Genomic DNA, 20,022 nt, shown 5'->3' with positions numbered 1-20,022 from the left:
TGGAGGCCAGTCACCGGGAGCTTTGGCAGCTGCTGTCAGGGTTCCCTTTGTCCCAGGTGCCCCAGGATTGTTCATCAGGACGGTCAGACCTGGATTTTTGCCCCAGCCTCCCTTTGCTGGGTTGAACTTTACACTCTTTCTTAACGGTGCTCTCTGGGCTCCCTCACCTCCTGGCCCCTTCTGGCCCTGGTTCACTGGGCATCCATCAGGCTTCCCCCCAGACTGCCTGCTTCGAGGGCCCAGATGTCCCCAGCCTGGGCTTGCCAGGGATGTGGTTGGTGCTGTCACTACCCATGTCTTCACTGGTATTCATTTTTTGTAATATGCCACGTGCTTCTGATATGGTTGTTATTTCATTTCATTTCATTTCATTTCATTTCATTTCATTTCATTTCATTTCATTTCATTTTTAGTGGGGGGGGGGGGGCAGGCAAGCCAGGGAGAAGGGGAGAGACAGAGAGATAGAGATTGAGAATCCCAAGTAGGCCCTACACCGAGCCCGATGTGGGGCTCAGTCTCTCACAACCATGAGATCGTGACCTGAGCCCAAATCAAGAGTCAGTGTTTAACCAACTGAGCTACCCAGACGCTCAGTTATGTGGCTTTTCAATATAGTCTTCATGATAGCCCCATCAGTAGCTACCGTTAGTGTCCCATTTTATAGATGTGGAAACTGAGGTTGGAGAGGGTCGGGTCACAAGCCTCAGCCACACATTCAGAGGTGTGGGCAGTAGGTGTGTTGCTTTCTGAGTCAGGCTGCCACCCCCTGCCACCTGACCTCGGGAGCGCCTGGCCTCTGTCGGCTGCAGCTCCTGGCCCGGACCAGCCTCTGATGGTGCTCGGGGAGGACTGGCTGGCAACTGGCTCTCCAAGGTTGGGAGCGGTCCAAAGACACCTTGCGTCCCTCTGCACCTCAGTCTCCCGTTTGGTGAAATGAGCCGTTGGTCGAACACTATGCGAGGTCTTCTCTGGCTTCTGGATTCCCTGGCACTTGATTCTAAGTTGTGTTTATTAATAAATAGTAAATCGATGCCTGTGGGCTCAGCACGTCCCTTTGGTCTGAGCTCCGAGGCTCGGGCGGGTCAGAGGGAACATGCTGGATGGCAGTCCCAGGCACGGGGAAGGCAAACCTGGCGTTTCACAAGGGCTCTGGCTTTGGAGCCTACCCGGTGTCTGACCTCCTTGCTGTTCCCTGAGGTCACTGGCCGGCTGGTCCCGACTGAGAGGCCCAGCCAGGGCCCGGCTGTGTGCGTCACCACGTCCCTTGTTCTCTCTCTTCTCTCCGTCCAGACTTTGGACTCTGTTTCTTGCCTGGACTCTGACGACACAGTGATGTGCATCGCTGCCCACAGAATGTCGGATGGAGACTAGGGAGGGACTTGAGGGCAGGGGAACAGCTGGCTGTCAGCCTAGCCGAAAGGTCTGCCCTGCTGGGTCGGTGGAAGGAAAGGGGAGGTGCAGCGGGTCCAGCCTGAGCTACTGGCAAAGGCTGTTACTGGTGCCCCTCGGTGTTTCTAGACCGATGGTCACACCATCATGTGGGACGGCTCACGGCGTGCCCGGTGCTGGAGAGCAGAAGACCAGGCACCTGTTACCCCATTTCATGGCTGGGATTCAGGGACCCCAAGAGTCTGGCCTTTGGATGTCTCCTGGCCAAGGGCATTTGCAAGGTGCAAGTGCAGGACCCCAGCTGGGAAGCCGGACCCGATTCTCATGGGCCCAAAGCCCTTCTGCTGCTGCTCTGGCCACCGAGCGGCTCCCTGACCCCAGCTGATGCCATCATTGGAGCCCTCGGGGAGCTGGGCTGGTCCCCTCCCTGAATCAACACGGGCACCTCTTGGTATGCACGAATGACTGGGTTTTTCTACAGCAAAACTGTTCCTGTTCCACTCCTGGGCTCCTGTTTGACCTTCTATTTTTAAAAATTGGGTTCTTAGGGGCGCCTGGGTGGCTCAGTCGGTTAAGCGTCTGACTCTTGGTCTCGGCTCAGGCTGTGATCTCTCGGTTCGTGTGTTCGAGCCCCACGTCGGGCCCTGAGCTGACAGCGCAGAGCCTGCTTGGGATTCTCTCTCTCCCTCTCTCTCTGTCCCTCCCCTGCTCTCTCTCTCTCTCTCTCAAAATAAATACATAAACTTAAAAAAAAATAAAAGATTGTGTTCTAAGAGCAAATAAGTACTTCGTAGGATTCAGTTCTTCCAAATGTGTGTTCTCAAGCACTGTGGCTTTCCAAAAGAGAAGCAGGCAAAGGTGTCAGAGTCAGAGAGCGCTGGCACCACTACAGGGCCCTGCTGCCTACGCGTCTTGGTGCCCGTAGGGCCGCCAAGACCGATGTTCGCCGCCGGCGGCCTGGGCCGGGTGCTGACGCCCGCATTTCGGTTCGTAACAGCGCCCTGAGGTGTCGTGAAGGTCCTTTTCCTCTCTGGGGGAGACCGAGGCATAGTTTTATCTCTCTGCCGCTGTCCCCCTTTAGTAGTAACAGGGACCCTCCACTCCACCAGAGAACGTCTTAGTTGTGGCCCCTGGGGCAAAGCAGGCCGCCGAAAGGGGGTGGGGGACGTCCCTCCCCGCCCCTCACCTTCCCCTCCCCTCCTGGTGTGTTTTTCTGGCATCCCTCGGAGAAGGTTCCAGACTCCAGCCGGGAGGCCACAACTCCAGCCCAGCCCGCGGGCCTCCTGCAGCTCTTGGGGGACCAGTCCAGGGATGCGACAGGATCCAGGAAAAGCACACTCAGCTTTCTCTCCACGCGGAGAAGTCACCCACCCCCTCTGCGTGCTAATCTCATTTGTCGCTGGAAGTTTGACCTGCCAGCCGGGAATCACCCAGGAGCCCACTCGGGGCTCGGGGCCTCCTCCCCACACCGGCCCGGAGAGGTCTCTCTTCGGGGGGGCGGGGGCGCGCGGGGATTTGGAGTCTGGTCGGCCTGGCCTCCCAGACCCTCCGCACCCTCCGACTCAGAGGCCCCAGGTGGGTGCAGGTGGTGGGGGCGGGGGTGGGGTGGGGGTGGGGGGTCCCGGCTGCCGCTGCTTGCTGACGGGGTGGCCGGGGTGAGGGGGGCGAGTGCCCCTGTGTACTCTGAGACATTAGGGCGGGTAGAGGGGGAGTGAATAAGGCCGGGGCAGCCAGTCCCCAGGCCATTGGCAGGCGTTCACAGCTGGCACGTAGTGAGCACTTACTGTGTGCCAGGCCTCTGCAGGCACATTACAGGTTTCGCTGGAGCCTCATAATGGGAGGCAGGTGCTATTTTCATCCCCGTTTTACAGATGAGGAAACTGAGTCACAGAAGGAATGGCGCGCTGAAGGTCCCACAGCCACTGGGTGGCAGAGCTGGGACCCCGGCCACGGTCACCAGCCTCTGAGGTGCGTCCTCGTCATCACGTGGCCACCGGGCCCGCCGCCTGGCAGTAGGAGTACTTCCCGGCACGTGTGCGCCACAGCAACTCGCTCCAGCCCCGTGCACGTAGGCCCAGCCTCCTGTTTACCTGTCTGGATGCATCCAGCTCCACTGTGCTTTCTCCTCTGGAATCCTCTAGAAACCTTGCACCAGAGACAGACGCTGGAGCAGCGGTCGAGCAGTGGGGAAGCAGCGCTGCCCGTGGGTGGGCTTAGCTGTGAGCACGGGGTTTCTTCCTGAGGTTCCCTGGGTACTGGAGCAATGGGGTTCCGTTCCCCGGTGGGCCCGTCAGATCTGGAATTTGGGTTATTTAGGTGCCCCCCACAGATAGGCAGTGCCAGGCTCCGAGGGCTGCGAAAGCAGAGCCGAAGTGGGGCTCTGCCTGGGCGGGCAGGGGATGGGGCCTGGGGGGCTTCCTGGAGGAAGGGAGACACGAACCAGGCCTTGAAGGCCGAGTGAGATTTGGCTGCAGAGGAGGATGCGGCGGGCTCTGGGTGGCTGAAGGTCTCCCTGGGTCACACGAAGGTGACAGCGTCCTGAGGCCCAGAGGGGAGGGGTGGAGGGAGGAGGGAGGAGGGAGGACGGGCCCAGTTGGGAGAGGCTTGTCTGGGGCAGCAGCCTCCTTGCCCCCTGTGTGGTCTCCCCTCCCAGCCCCGCTGTGGCAAGCCGGAGAGGGCAGCGGGCTGGGGAGCTCTGCCAAGGTCGGTCGGGATGGCCAGGAATCGCCCCAGCGCTCTACTTGCTACCGAGCGATAATGAGAGGGTTTCCATTATTTTCGGGTGAGCGCCCCTGGCAGATGCCGACAGCCAGCAGATGTGTGAGGTCCGAGGTGATTTGCAAGGGACCAGTTCGTGTGATGCACAGTAATTGCACCAGGCGACGTTGTCACTCAGAGGCTTGTCCTGGCCTGCCGGGATGAGGTAAAGGTCAGTTCAAAGATCTGGCGTGGCCGCCGGAAGTGGGGGCAAGTCCCACTCTCGTGGGACTCCCGGGGAGGGGGCGGCAGGGTGAGGTGGTGGCCGAGGTCTCAGAAAGGCGGTCTGGCTGGAGCCGCACCCTGGGATCCTGCAGTAGGGCCCCCGTTCCAGGGGTTCTTGGGTTTTGGGGGTGGGGATAACTCCTGGAGCCGGGCCCAGCCTGTGGCTGAAATCCCGTGGCTTTGCTTTCCTGAGCCGAAGGCCTGAAGCCATGCCTGCCTGGGGCTTTCCCCACATTCGGAATTCTTGTGTTCCAGGCCTCGTGAGGCCAAATCTGTGACATCTGGCAAGGATGGCAAGGACCCTTCCCCCCCCCCCCCCCCCCCCCCCCAGGAGATGCTGAGGGTTTGGTTCGTGGGCTATCTTAGTCTGTTTGTACCGACACATCGAGAAACCGCAGACAGATGTTTGCTGGGAAGTCCGGGGTCTCGTGCCTGCAGCATCGGTTTCTGGTGACACTTCTCGTCCTGGCTTCTTGGTGGCACAGAGAGAGAGGGCTCTGGTGTGTCCGCTAAGGGCACGGATCCTATCCTGTCACAGGACAGGTGTGACACGGCGTCAGGACAAGTGTCCTGCCACACTTGTGGCCTCATTATGTCCTGAGGGCTTCAACATAGGAATTTGCAGGGTGGGGGACACAACTCAGCCCGTAGCATTGGCCGTCCTGGGCCTTGCCTTCCGCGCTGATCCGTCGTGCTGCACTTTCTGTCCCCCGTGCCCCACGCATGCACCTGGGCTGCTGGGTCTCGCCTGGGCATGGCCCTCCCCTGGCTGGAAAAGCGCAGGCCTGCACACGCCACCCCTGTGTAGTCGGTTGATAGCTTGCGGGCTCTGCTACTTAGAAGCTGCATGACTTTGTAGGTCTGCCTCTTGGAGCCTCCGTTTTTCTCATCTCTGGAATGGGGACGACGGTTTCGGTCTCTCGGCTCGATACTCAGCTCGTTCCTGGCCCAGGGGATGCATGTAGGGAATACAGACCGCGTGGCTTTGGACGAAATCAGATCACAGGTATTGAGCCCCGAGGCAGGGCTCACTGTAGTAATTTGTATTCATACTTTACTGTTCTAAGGACACACATTCTATTACCTGCAGTGATTACAAGAAATGGAGACGGGATCTGGGACTCTTCTCAAATGGTCAGAAAGGGGGACGAACAGACCCACAGGGAAGGGATTTCCCAAACCTTTTACGGTAGGTTTTTCAGGACTGATCTAATCCTAAGACTAGTACTTTGAAAGCAGGTGGTTGTTGTTTGTTTTTTTTTTAAGTTTATTTATTTATTTTGAGAGACAGTGTCCAAGGGAGGGGCAGAGAGAGAGGGAGAGAGAGAATCCCAAGCAGGCACCTCGCATTGTCAGTGTGGAGCCTGACATGGGGCTCGAACCCACAAACCTCGAGATCGTGACCTGAGCCGACACCATGAGTCAGACGCTTCACCGACTGAGCCACCCAGGCGCCCCTCACGCACGTGTTTTACGAACTCAGGTTGGGATTTCAAAGGGGACCTGTGGCCGTGGCCAAAGTGTCCCGAAGTCAGTTCTGTTATTTGCTCATTTGTCATCGGCGTCTGAAGTTGCACTCTGAATAGCAGATGTGAGGCTCAGTCATCTCACTGTCACGCCGATTGTTCACTGTTCTGAGAAGGTCACATCATCATTCATTAGCAGTAATTAGTCCCCCGACACCCCTGCACCTCTTCCCTCAACTGCTCCATTAACTTGGGTGCGAATCACACGTTCCAGGCGCCAATCAACGAAGATCTGTCCATAATGCACAAGGTGATGCTATTAGTTACAATATATTAACTGCCTAATTTAAAAATACAAAAGCCATCTTTATGAAGGGCAATTAACCACTAACGTGATTGATAATTCATAACACTCTAATTAGGAAAGACAAATATTAAGAAAGGACTGAGCCACCTGGGCTGTTGACTGAGACATTGTTAGCCTCTCGGTGTGTGTTTCACTCTGTTATTGGTAGATCTACGGATTTCTTGCCAAGTGGCACCTGTCAGCCCCAGTGCGCGGAGGGTCGGGAGGCTGATCTTAATGTGGGAACACGTGTTCTCCCCGCTGAATCCTGCCTGTTGCCAGCGGGGCTTGTGAGGGAGCTGGAGGCTCAGGACACCCTTGGGGGAAGCAGTAAGTGTACTAAGGAGGGTCCCTCTCGCCGGCGGTCATTTGGATTTTCCATCCCTCAGTCATTCAGCAAATGCTTATGGTGAGCCTGCCTCGTGCCCAGCCCCGTGCGAAGCACTGGGGATGTCGAGGAGAACGGACCAGATGTCATTCCTGGTCTCATGGTGCACGCAGGTCTGGGAGAGAGACAGTAAGCAAAGATATAAATCGGATGATTGGCGATGCTGGCTAGTGTTATAAAGAAAGAAAAATACAGATAGGTAGTATGAGGGCAGCGTCGCACAGGGTGGAGAAGGGGACGCTGGACAGACATACCACCTTTCCCCCAGTTCTGTCATCGCTAAGGAGTGTTGCATTTGGAGCTCCCTCCACCCCAGGACGGAGTAGATTGCCCGAGGCATCCCTCCCCGCTCAGTGAGCCTCCTTTCCAGCTTCATTTTCTGGCTCAGCTTCCATCTACCCAAGGCTGCTAGAAGATTCTGACACCTGACCTTGCCCCAGGAGGGCAGGGCCTGCTCCGCACCTGCTCCTCCCTCCCTGTGCTCCGCCCACCCTTCCCTGGCCTTCTTGTCTGTGCTGCGAGAGATTCTAGTTGGACCTGGCTCTTCTGGGAAGTCTTCTCTGAGACCCCATCCTGGGATGAGACCTTTCTGTCCTCTGGAGCCCCTTTGGCTTTGTAGGCCACCGTGGATGTGCTTCCTGTTCCTGACTCCACATCAGTTCCAGGATCTGCTTTGGGGTCAAGTAGGAATGAGCCCACGTCCCTAGAGCCGCAGATCCAGGAAGAGGAGCAGAAAGTCCTTGAACTTTCTGAGACTCAAGTGTCCTTAGTCATCAAGCAGGATAAAAAGTGTCACTGCTAGGGTTGGGGCACAGTAGCACTTTTGGTTGGGTCTCACTTATTTGCCTGAATGGAGATCGATTTCAAGTGCGTAGTTCTGAGTAACTGGGTCCAATCTGTGTGTTTACTTCTGCACACGGGGCCGTCTCTGAGCACACGATTGGAGCCCATCTCTCTCGTACGTGAATATCTATGTCTAAATAACAAATGTTACGTACTTAACACTGGATTAAATGTATTATTTATATTACAAAAAACTGTAAAACTTGAAAGGGTGGCTGAAAAGTAAAGATGAGTTCCTGCATGTTTGGGGACCACTGACGTGCGTGTGTCTGGAGATCTGTCTACGAACAGTGCTGGGTGACGATTAGCGTGCCTGGTTAACTTTACTAGGGGTTTCCCGGGCCTCCCGACTTGTGGCCTGGTGTCTTTTCCACGATCCCACGGTGCCGAGTAGGACTGCTCCTTTGTCCCGGCCGCAGCTTGTCCAGAGAGGGCTGTGTGTTCTGGGCCAGGGCCCGTGTGGACTTCCCGCCTCCTACTGGACCCCTGGCTCGTGGGCTCAGCCATGCCAGCCTCCTTTCCTTCCCTGTGCCGGGCGCCCTGTGCCCTGTTCTCCCTTCAGGCCTCAGCTCCCGAGCGGTCTCCCCACCCACTCTGGTCCCCATCTGTCTCTTCATCCCGTCCAGTCCTTCAGAGCACCTCTCTGTTCGCAAATCACAAATTCGCCTTCCTTTGCGAAGTTTCCCTCCCGCCCACCGGATTGTGGCTCCAGGGGAGTGGGGAGCCTGTCTGCGGTCAAGGTTACGGTTCGGTGCACTGGCCCAGCCAGGCCACTTAGTAGGTGCTCAGTAACCTTGTGGGAGGTTGCGTGTTATTGCCTGTGGGGCCTCTTTACGCATCTACGTTGTGGCTTTGCGTTCTGAGAGCCTGCCCACGTGCAGCCAAGACGGAGCAGGTGTCCTGTGAGAGAAGGAATGTGGGTGCTGCTGACCTTTCACGGCACCTCAGGGTCACGTCAGGTTAACGCTGGGCCTGCAGGGCATCTCCGTGTCCTGCCCGTCTACCCGGGATCGCCCTGGGTGACAGGGCACCTCAGTGATCGCCTCAGTGACACCAATGAGAAGACACAGCCGAGCTTGGTCCCTCAGCCTTCGCACTTTAGGGGAAATATGGATCCCGAGTGACTTAGGCACACGCAGCTCACACGACAAGTGGAATTGCTAACCATGCAATGGTATAGAGAAGTTGCTGCGGACATTCATAGGTGATCTCCAGCCGGGCCGAGTGGGACCGGACGGTGGCGGGGGATCTCCAGGGGGTCTCAGAAGGTGGGAGAATTGGCACGTGTAGAGAGGCAACGTGTCTCAGGCAGAAGGAGTGGAGGAAATGTGTCCCAGGTGAAGGGTGTAGAGATGTGTCTCAGATGAAGAGGTGGGGACGTGGCCCAAGCAGAGGGAGTGGGACATGTCCCAGGCGGAGGGAGTAGGGACGTGTCCTGGGCACCAAGCTCAATGAGGATGGAAAGGAGGGTTGTGGGGCCTGTCGGGCTCCCTGGAAAGGGTCAGCCCTAGTTCGGCATCCCCGTCCTGACCCCAGGTCAGCCGAGGCCCATCTCTGGGAGCCACAGTGGCCTGGCCTGCGCGGAGGGTCCTGACTGCCCTTGGGAAGCGCCCATCTGGCTTCCCCCTCAGAGGCCGCAGGCTCTGAGGGCCGACAGCACCCTCTGCCTGTCCTGTTCCCACTTTCAGACTGAAGCGGTCCCAGCTGAAGGTGAGGTTCTGCACCAACGAGTCACAGAAGTCCCGGGGGGACCTGGTGGGACTCCTGCGGCACATGGGCTTCGACATCTCTGAGGACGAGGTGACCGCCCCGGCCCCGGCCACCTGCCTGATCCTGAAGGAGCGAGGCCTGCGGCCACACCTGCTCATCCATGACGGTAGGCCTGCTGGGCCTGGGCCTGGGGCTGGTGGGGGTGGGGGAGGGTGTCCCTCTCCCCTGGGCCAAAGTCCTGGGAAGGACACGGAGAAATTTGGCTCCTGCTGGGGGCCTGTGAGATGGAAGCTGAGTGGGCTTCCTGCTGGGGACCAGGCCCCTTCTATCCCTGGCCTAATAGCAGACGATGAGGCACGTTCCAGATGCCTCAGGAGCATCCTGAGCCTGCTCTCTTTGATCTAGAAGGGACGGAGGGGGCAGGGAATTGTCACGGGGCAAAGTTCTAGCTTCTAGGGTTGGTGGGGGTGGGGAGAATGAGGGCTGGATTGAAGCCCACAGGTTTCTGTCTGCTACCACCCCCTACTCCCTCCCTGCCTCCCCTGCCCCCCCTACCCCCCCCACCCCCCCCACCCCCCCCCCCAAGCTTAAGCTCTGTTGGTGAAAAACAGCCCTGCTCTCTGGCAAATGGTACAAGGTTTACATCCCAATCTTAGCCTAAGACAAGGAAAGAGCCCCTTTGACCCTCAGTGCAGAGTTCTTCTGGGAAGAAGTAGAAGGAGCAGTATTATCTGGTACCTTCTGAATATTTAAAAAGAAGAAACATAAGCAGTGCTTCGGAATTCAGGACACTTTCCTGTCGATGCACTGAGCCCTCTTTCTTCCCCCGCGCTTGGTATTTTTATTTACAAACCACTGGCAGAAGGATACTTCTCTGCCTCCCGGCAGGAGCGGGGGGGCCCCCAGAGTTTGAGGGTGCTCCCTGAAAGGCCTGAGTGTCAAATCCATAGCTCTGGTGCCAGTCAAGGGCAATATGCCCAGGCTTTAGAAATCCTGTTTCTCAAAAATCCTTCCTCTGTGATCTGGGATCACTGCCAGCGTCTTTAGAACAGGTCCTCAAAGAGAAGGAAAAACTTAAGAGAGAAAATCCCTGCCCCTGGGGCAAAGGGAGGGTTGGGGGTGGAGTGAGCAGGGAGGGAGGGGGGAGGGTCAGCATTTGCCTCTTAAGGGCGCAGAAACAAGTAGATATTAGAGCTCGCGCAGGCTGGAGGGGCAGCCAGAGTGGCCTCTTGGGCTGCAGTCCTGCCTCTGTTTTCAGACTTGGAGTCTTTTTCCAAGTTTTATTGTTGATGAATTCTCCCCCCCCAGCCCCCCCGCCCCACCGCCCGCATATTATTATGACATTTTGAAACATACATCGAAGCCGAAGGAATTTTAGTTGGAATATTTGTATGCTCGTCACCTTGACTTTACCAGTGACATTTTTACTGTATTTTGTTCTTCATGCGTCTGCCCGTCCCTCCGTCCATCTTTTCATCTTATCTTTTTGATGCGTTTCAAGGTAAACGGCAGACATTGGTACACATCCCCAAAACTTCAGCACATCATTAACTAGGGTTCAACATCTGTTTATATTTCTTCTTTCTTATTTATTTATTTATTTATTTATTTTTTACGTTTATTTATTTTTGAGACAGAGACAGAGCATGAACGGGGGAGAGGCAGAGAGAGAGGGAGACACAGAATCGGAAGTAGGCTTCAGGCTCCGAGCCATCAGCCCAGAGCCTGACGCGGGGCTTGAACTCACAGACCGCAAGATCGTGACCTGAGCTGAAGTCGGACGCTCAACCGACTGAGCCACCCAGGCACCTCATATATTTCTTCTTTCTGATAGGAAATTTATGCACGATGAAATGCAGATCTCTCTAGTGTACTTCTGAGTTTTCGCAGATGCGAAACCCTGTCACCATCAGATTCTAGAACTTAACCATCACCTTGAAAGTTCCCTCACATGCTGCCCAGTCAGTGCCCATCCCCTCCTGCCTCGGGGGTACCTAGTGTTCTGGTTTTTTCCCTTCTGAATAGGTCTGCCTTGTCTAGAGTTTTATATAAATAGAATCATACAGCATCTAGTTGTGTCAGGGGTTCTCCAGGCCACACTCAGGCTTGATGATTTGCTAGAAGGACTCACAGGGCTCAGAAAAGCTGTCAGACTCAGTCACAGCTTCCCACAGTGAAAGAACACAGCGTGAACTCAGTAAGGGGAAGAGAGGTGTGGGTGAACTCTGGGAGAATCCAGGCGACCTTCCAGTGGTCCCCTCCCGTGGAGTTGCCCTGAGATGCACCTGATTCTCCCAGCAGAGATGTGTGACAGCACCTGTGACATGTTGTCACCCAGAGAAGCTGACTGGAGCCTTGTGCCCAGGATTTCTATTAAGGGTCCCTCACGTGGGTCTGTAGCACCTGGGTGACTAACCCTGGCTGCTCAGTCTCCAACCCCCCAGGGCCCCAGGCTTACAAAACACTGTTTTCTGGTGGAATATTCCAGGGGCTCAGAGGTGATCTCCCAGGTGCTGGTGGAAGGCCTGTCCTGAGGACAGCCTTTCTTTGGAATTTGCAGGATCCAAGCAGCCCAGGCCTGCTGGGTTTTTGTTTGTTTGCTTGTTTGTTTTTATTAAAAAAAAATTTTTTTTTAACATTTCATTTATTTTTGAGAGAGAGAGAGACAGAGAGCAAGTGGGGGAGGGGCAGAGAGAGAGGGAGAGACAGAATCTGAAGCAGGATCCAGGCTCTGAGCTGTCAGCACAGAGCCTGATGCGGGGCTTGAACCCAAGACCTGTGAGAGCATGACCTGAGCTGAAGTCGGACGCTTAACAGGCTGAGCTACCCGGGCACCTCTTTGTTTTGTTTTGTTTTTTAAGTTTATTTCTTTTGAGAGAGAGAGAGAGAGAGAGAGAGACCAAGTGTGCAAGCAGGGGAGTGGCAGAGAGAGACACAGAGAGCGAGAGCGAGAGAGAGAGAGAATCCTAAACAGGCTCATGCTCAGCGCGGAGTCTGACACAGGGCTTGATGTCATGACCCTGGGATCGTGACCTGAGTGGAAATCAAGAGGCAGACACTTAACCAACTGAGCCGCCCAGGTGCCCTGCAACTTTCCCTGTTTGATGGAAAATTGGGGAGGGCAGAGAAGGTGAAGGAGGAAGAAGCTTTCCTCAGGGCATTGGAGAGCCAGGCCAACAGGGGTGAGGCCTTCCTAAGGACGGGTGAGCTGGGCCAGCAGGGGTGAGCTTCTGCTCCTTCTTTTCAGCCTGTGTGTGTGTCCCAGCACTGCTGTGTTCAGTGGCATGGGGCTGGAATGCTCGATGGTTCCTAGAGTCTGGGTGCAGCAACAGCCGCCCTCTAAAGGTTACCAGCAGCCGGATTTGACCCTACATCCAGGGATCTGTGTCTTGCAGGCGAATCTCTTCTCAGTTGCAGGGCTGTGGGTTTCCTACCTGTGGTATTGAACTGGGTAGTCCCTGGGGTGATGCCAGTGTTGGGGCAGGGACCCCAAGGGCGGGCCCGTCTTTCTCCTAACAAGCCCTAACTGTGGAACATTCCTTCATCTGTACAACGGGAGTAACAGCCCTTCCTGGTTCACCTCCCGTACAGCTGTAAGGGTCAGGAGGAACATCCGAGAAAGGGGCAGGGCCCACGTGGCAGGCAGAAGGGGTCCCGGGAGGAGACGGGAGGTAGGCCACGTCACCCCAGGGCTTTATCCTTTTTTCTCTTTTCAGGAATCCGCTCAGAATTTGCCCAGATCGACACGTCCAACCCGAACTGTGTCGTAATAGCGGATGCGGGAGAAAGCTTTTCTTACCAAAACATGAATAAGGCCTTTCAGGTGCTCATGGAGCTGGACAATCCTGTGCTCATATCTCTGGGAAAAGGGTAAGTCAGCTTCAGGAAGAGCGTTTCTGGCTGCTTTGCATGCCGTTCTGTGGGCCTGTGCCTTAGAGAATCAGTAAATGGTGCAGAAAAGTGGGTGTGGGGTGAGCACAGGCTGCCTTCCGTTTCCCTCCCTGCTTTGTTTCTTTATTTCTTCCTTCCTTTCTTTTAATGATGTTTGAGGAAAGTAGAATCCTCTGACTTCAGGAGCAGGTTGGTCAGGCTTCCATGCAGGCTCAGGGCTGGGAGAGGCTGGGGGAGGGGAGGGGAGGGTCACTGCGGACGGAAGCTCCAAGGAGTCTCAGGGCACCAGTGCTGGCTGTCCCAAGGTTAGGTGCGTTCGCACAGGGTACAGCACAAGGCATTGAAGGATTGTCTCCAGGGGACACGTGAGTAGGGAAGAAAAGGCTTGGCGGCCCGGAGGAAAGCTCTGGGCCAGGCTCCACATCTCGGGCTGCAGAGCATGAGCTCTGTAAAGTTGTGATCTTATTACCAACATTTTTGTCGGAGCCTTTAACACAGTCCTCATTATCTGTTTCTTTCTTTCTCTCTCTCTCTCTTTCTTTCTTTCTTTCAAGCATTTATTTTTGAGAGAGAGAGAGCAAGCTGGGAAGGGGCAGAGAGAGAGGGAGAGGAGAATCCCAAGGCACAGAGTCCGACGCGGGGCTCGAACTCACGGACCGCGAGATCGTGACCTGAGCCGAAGTCGGACGCTCAACCGACTGAGCCACCCAGGCGCCCCCCCCAAAAAGTTTTTTTTTAATAAATATCTCTGTGGCATGGTTTTCCTAGAATCTTTTTTTACAGGCTGTCCTGTAGATTTTTTTGTTTTAGAGATTTATTTAAAAAAAATTTTTTTTTAATGTTTATTTTTGAGAAAGAGTGCAAGTGAGGGAGGGGAAGAGAGGAGGGAGACATTGAATCCGAAGCAGGCTCCAGGCTCCGAGCTGTCAGCACAGAGCCCGATGAGGGACTCAAACCCGTGAACTGTGAGATCGTGACCTGTGCCAAAGTCGGATGTTCAACCGATGGGCCACCAGGTGCCCCAAAGATGTATTTATTTTTGAGAGAGAGAGTGAAAGCTGGGAGGGGGCAGAGAGAGAGGGAGACATAGGATCTGAAGCGGGCTCCGTGCTGACAGCAGCGAGCCCAGTGAGGAGCTTGAACCACGAGAGCCGTGAGATCATGACTTGAGCTGAAGTAGGACACCCAGCTGACTGAGCCACCCAGGTGCCCCCATCCTGTAGTCTTTTTAAGCCCATGCCTTCTGAGGGACATTAAGTTATTTCTGATTTTCCACCAAAGTAACGCTGTGGTCAGCATCTTTGTGCATTTAGAATGGTGGGCATATCTGAGGTTCTGGACTCATGTCACCAAGTTGCTTACCAGAAAGCTGTACAGACTTACTCTGTCATCAGCAGAGGCAACACTAGGGTTTTAGAGTCACGGGCTCTTAAGGGTGCAGGGGCACCATGGAGCCCTGCCCCAGCGTTTCGTGCCCTGCGGGAGTTTGGGGGCCCGCCTCTGGGGAAGGCTTTCCCAGTTTAGATGCTTCTGCTGGTTGGGAACTCCCGACCTCTGCCTGCTGGACAGGGCAGGCCATTCCGGTAGTCAAGGGAGGGACCTTGTGTTTGGCCGCCAGCCATTGGTAAGTACTTTCTGTGCTCCATTTTGTTTAATTCCGATCACGACCCTGAGACTTGTAGGCCATGGCATCATTTTACGGGTGGGCTCATTGAGGCATAAGGAGGTGAAACTAGGCCAGGATCCCCAGCTGGTAAATGCTGGGAATGCCACCCGGACCCCGTGCTTGTCACCTCTAGACTGTATTCGAGAGCAAATGTTTGGCCCACACAAGATCCTGCATTCTGGGGGGACCTGTGTTTAAAAATGGGGAGATTTTTGATCTCGGCTCAGGTCACGATCTCTCAGTTTCGTGAGCTTGAGCCCCGCATTGGGCTCTGCGCTGACAGCACGGGGCCTGCTTTAGGATTCTGTGTCTCTCCCTCTCTCTCTGCCCCTCCCCTGCTCGCGCCCTCTCTCTCAAAATTAATAAATAAACTTCACGAAATGAAAGAAAAATCAGAAGATCTGACAGTACAGGGCCCCACATTCCTGAGCACACAGAAGCTCAGCGGAGGCCACTGCCTCCATGAACTCTACCGCAGACCCCACCACGTCCTGTTGTCCCCTTCACCACACTCAGTCACTTGCCACTTATCTTGTGCTGCTCGTTGTTTTTCTCATAGTAGAGAAGTATTTCTTCATGGCTGTGCCTCTGTCAATAAGGCAAACAAAAGAGATTTCAGGAAAGAAAAGAGAAGCTGTATTTCTTTTAGGAGGTAAAAATATTCTCGTGTGTTTATCACACAAAATAAAATAATCCAGTATTAGGATTCTTCACAGAAACGAAACCAAGTGGATTTGGATACACACACACACACACACACACCCATCCATATATATGTGTGTGAAGAGAAATTGGTTATTGAGGCTAGGTAAGTCCAAAATCTGCAGGGCAGACTGGCCGCCTGCAGACCCAGTGAAGAGTTGTGGTCTCAGTCCAAAGGACGTGCCTGTGGGCAGCATCCTTCTTGCTCAGGGAGGTCAGACCCTGCTGTTCTGGCCTTCAACTGATTGGGTGAGGCCCACCACACAATGGAGAGCATTCTGTTCACTCAGAGTCCACTGATTGAAGTGTTAATCTCACCCCAAAAAGACCTTTACAGAAACACGCAGAATAACGTGTGACCAAATATCTGGCACCTTGGCCCAGTCAAGTTGACGCATAAAATTCACCATCCTAGTCCCTTTCCAACCTCACAACCTTCTAAAGTTTAGGGCACTGCAAACCATAGAACCTGGCTTGCTTAATTCACTTAGGTTCCAGGCTTGGTCCTTCAGGCACCCCTAAAATCAACCCCTCCCCAGAGAACAGCACAATTGAGAAGCTCTGTTATAACTCATTTATGTTAAAAGTTTTTTCTTGAAAATTGTCTCTAATTTTTACAAGTTTTTGTTCCAGATTTTAGGTAGCGATCAAAGTAGATATGTTGTTGGACAGGAAAAGCAAATGGAATCAGCTGCTTTTTAGCTTTGTCATTCAAGAGTAGGCAAGGGTTTGTTTTACGAAGCAGCGGTTAGGGTGCCTCTGACTTAGGGTGTTCTGACTCGGGCTATGGGTCGGGTGCTCAAAAACGAGAGAAAGGAACCGCCAGCTTTCGGGCTTAGGTCAGCAGCTTCTCGGGACAGCCCAAGGACAGCTGTCCCGTCCAAGTGGGGGTCGTCGATGGTGAGGGGCCGTCCTCCGCCAGAACAGGGCTGAGCGGCGCCCCCGAGGAGGCAGGACGGCGGAGGCACTGGGGCAGAATGTCCTCCTCCTGGAAATGGAGTGATTTACATTTGGCATCTGTTTGGACCGGGAGTGGGAATTGCCTTTGTAATTTCTTCTGTCATGCTGCCGTCAGAAAATTAAGCTGTTTACGCGACAGACTATGGAAGGTTAATGGCTCTTGTGGGAAAGGTCAAGTGGTCATTTTGAAGGGAGGCCGTGCTGAATAATCGGAAGGGCAGAAGAATAAAGCATAAAATCTATCTGACTGCTTCTCCCCAGCTTTTCCCGGTCTTTCCCAGCACCCCCAGTTTCTTCTTTGTGGCTGGAACCGAATGTTCCAGAACACTCTGGAACTGAGTGTTCCAACCAGGCTTGCTGTTGCTCTCCTTATGCCAGTAACAAAAGATACTGCATGAAATCGCTTATGTTCCTGGAATAACCTGGGCTTTTCCATGTAAAAAAATTAACAGGTACTTCTAAATTTTTTTTTTTTTAACGTTTATTTATTTTTGAGACAGAGAGAGACAGAGCATGAACAGGGGAGGGTCAGAGAGAGAGGGAGACACAGATTCTGAAACAGGCTCCAGGCTCTGAGCAGTCAGCACAGATCCCGGCGCGGGGCTTGAACCCACGAACCGTGAGATCATGGCCTGCGCCAAAGTCGGACGCTCAACCGACTGAGCCACCCGGGCACCCCAACAGGTACTTCTGTTTATTGTGCCTCTAAAAATGTTTTCAGCCAACAGATGGCCTTCAAGGTGGCTCTTTTGTTTTCCTGAAGAAAGAGGAAATGAAGAAAAATTCCGGACACTGTAAAAACAACTCAGATTCAGTTAAAAAAAAATTCTTAAGGGGCACCTGGGTGGCTCAGTCAATTGAGTGTCCAACTCTTGATTTCGGCTCCAGTCGTGATCTCATGGTTTGTGAATTCGAGCCCCATGTTGGGCTCTGTGCTGACAGTGCAGAGCCTGCTTGGGATTCTCTCCCTCCCTCTTTCTCTGTCCCTCTCAAAATAAATAAAGTTAAAAATAAATACATGCATGCATACATACATACATAAATAAATAAATAAATAAAAGGGGGAGCATTTTTAGGCCCCCAGTTCTGTAAGCAGGAGGTAGTTCTTTTTGACTACCAGGCATCTATCTTCCTGAAGGTGTGCGGTGTCCCGGCTGGTTATGGGGTGGCCCCTAGAGCACAGAGCCTCAGATCCCTGACCGGAAAACCTGGGGTTCGCTTGGAGACCAACGAGTCCTGTCGTGACAGGAGCCCCCCCACCCCACCACCACCCCAGCTTCGTCACAGGGGCTCCAGGCTCCAAACCCCCGTGACGAGTGAGTGCCGGGGGACCAGCCCTGGCCAAAGCCAAGAGTTTGGCCAAAGCCTTGCGGCACTGCCCGCGGGCATTGTGTGCTGGCGGCCACCGGCCAGGCTCCTGCAGCCCTCGGGGCCTCAGGTGGGGCAGAGCCGAACAGGCAGGGTTCCCGGGCCCTGCCGAGCTGGAGGGGAGGGCACAGCCCCGAGGCAGCTCCCGGGAAGCTCGGTTCTCACCGATAGGCACAGAACAGGTTGTAACCCCCACAAACTGGGAAGACTTGCGTTCCTCCTTTCTGGCCCAGCCGGGGTCTTACCGCCTGTAGCTCAAGCCGGGCAAATGCAGTGATAATATTCTCTAATATTGTTTGAGCAGTTTTCTGCATGTGAGGCATCATGTTGAGAACTTCTCTTGGGTCTCTGCATCCGTGTTGTCCAATGTCTCCCAGACCCGAAGGACATGGGAAAGAGAGCCGGGCACCTGGTGGGATGGGTCTCACATTTTAATAGTCCCGGGCTTCCAGGAACCCTGTCTGTAGAGAGGCACGGGTTAAACTATCTCTGTTCCTCTTTATGGTCAAATGGCTTTGCTCAGAGAGAAGAAGGCTTCGTCTACCATGTGTCCTGAGGGGTCTGCCTATGGCCTGGGGTGGGCCGGACAGTGGAGGCCAGGGCCGGCACTGTGCTCCCGAGAATCTCGAGATCATCTTCAGAAAGGCATGCTTCCAAGAGCCGAGCTGTGTGGGTCTCCAGTGAGACAGGGAGGAGATAGCTGTCTTCTCGTAAGCGCATCTGGGGCCCCTGAAACCTAGCACCTTGACCTCTGGCTAATAGGAGCTGCGGTGGGGTGCCGTGGAATAATGGAGTTTTCTTTTTCAGGAAGCAATTAGGGGTTAGTTATTAGCAGTTAGGGGTTCACCACATGCCCTGGGGACCTGCTGTCCTTCCCTGGAACACGGGTCACTTGTCTTTCTCTGTGTTAGCGGCTGGATCCATCTGCCCCCGGGGGTCCCCAGAGGCCGGCAGCAGGGGACCATTGGGACTGAGATCTGCTGGCCCACTGGCTCTCCTGCCCGGGTGTGGTGACCTGGCCCTGGGCCCTGTCGTGCCGACCTCCATCGGTCGTGCCCATTGTGGCATCTGGACAGACCCTTACCCGTGGCTCTGCTCTCTTGAGCTGGCAGAACGAGGACAGGGCAGTCTCTCTTGGTATGGCTCCCGGGCCCAGCTCACCTTGTCCCCTCCTGCTCTTTTGTAGACGTTACTACAAGGAGACCTCTGGCCTGATGCTGGACGTCGGTGCCTACACAAAGGCGCTCGAGGTACCTCCCTGAGTCTGTCCGAGCCTCCTTCAGATCTCGGGGCTGTTTGGGGTGTTTCTGGTCTTTCTGGAGAAGGGGGTGTACTCCCATGTCTGAATCGCCTCTTAGGTTTCCACAGTGGGCCCTCCTATTCGGGCCTTCAAGCTGAGCGCCCTCTCTGCCCCAGAGCTTGGCCCCTCAGCCGCCTTGGTCGTCACTCTACTGTCCTGTCCTTCACGCTCCCCCACACTCCAGCCTGCCGGCTGTTGACCCGGCTGGCCCTCCAGCATCCCCACTGCCACTCTCCTCTCAGACTCTCATCGAACCACCTGCCTCGTTCCTGACACCTGCGACACCTGGAGCTTGATGTGTCCCGATGGGATTCCTTCCCGACTCCCTCCTCCAGCTTCCAGGGCCAGGCTCAGTTGGGGCTCCCCAGGGTCCCCTCTGACCCATGCCTGATCACCTGCCCCAGGTCACTCAACTGCTACCCTGGCTCCTTCCTGCCTGTGCTCAGGTGGGAGGGTTGAGCACACTGGCAGATAGAGCCATGGCCCTTTTCTCCTGGAGGGCAGGTGACAAATGAGAGCATCAGCCCAGGTGGCCCGCCTCCTGCCGTGCTCAGGTTTTTGAGCAGGGGGCCCACTAGGGGTGCCCCCAGCATCCTGTGCACCCTGATGTGGGGTTGCGATGCTCTTGCCTATGAGATGTGTCTCGCAGCCCCTGTGTCCTGCCTCCTGGAGGCTCCCGGCCCCCGGGGGACACATTTGGGGCACTCTTTCCTTGATTCCCTGGAGGGAGGCCTTTGGATCCGTATCCACCTGTTAATCCTAAACCCATGCCATGTGTCCTTTTCTATTTTCCCAGTATGCCTGTGGAATCAAGGCCGAAGTGGTGGGGAAACCCGCTCCCGGGTATTTCCAGTCGGCCCTGCAGGAGATGGGGGTAGAGTCTCACGAGGTAGGCCAGCCGCTCACGGGCGTGTGTGGAAGCGGGTCTGTCGGGGGGGTGGGGGGTGGGGGGTGGGGTGGGGCCGGGCACTCAGGTGGGGCAGCCCTGGGGCCTGAGGTGGGCCTGAGGCC

At 55.0% G+C, this 20,022-nt stretch overlaps 1 protein-coding gene across 5 annotated transcripts in view; it reads left to right on the top strand.

Annotated features, from left to right (window-relative positions):
* The window catches only part of LHPP (phospholysine phosphohistidine inorganic pyrophosphate phosphatase), a 117,628-nt gene that overhangs the window by 9,046 nt on the left and 88,560 nt on the right, over positions 1-20,022 (top strand). For 4 of the 5 annotated variants that reach the window (XM_060641249.3, XM_060641250.3, XM_060641251.3 and 1 more), the window contains exons 2-5: positions 9,103-9,290; positions 12,841-12,994; positions 18,898-18,961; positions 19,808-19,900. In XM_060641249.3, the coding sequence (XP_060497232.2) occupies positions 9,103-9,290; positions 12,841-12,994; positions 18,898-18,961; positions 19,808-19,900 (499 nt within the window). The remainder of the gene's footprint in view (positions 1-9,102; positions 9,291-12,840; positions 12,995-18,897; positions 18,962-19,807; positions 19,901-20,022) is intronic. The other variant, XM_060641252.3, reaches the window with a different exon arrangement.

The sequence above is a fragment of the Panthera onca genome, chromosome D2 (genome assembly GCF_046562875.1).
Source record: "Panthera onca isolate mPanOnc1 chromosome D2, mPanOnc1 haplotype 2, whole genome shotgun sequence".
In the NCBI taxonomy this organism is placed as follows: domain Eukaryota; kingdom Metazoa; phylum Chordata; class Mammalia; order Carnivora; family Felidae; genus Panthera; species Panthera onca.
This window is presented reverse-complemented; position numbering and strand designations above follow the sequence as displayed.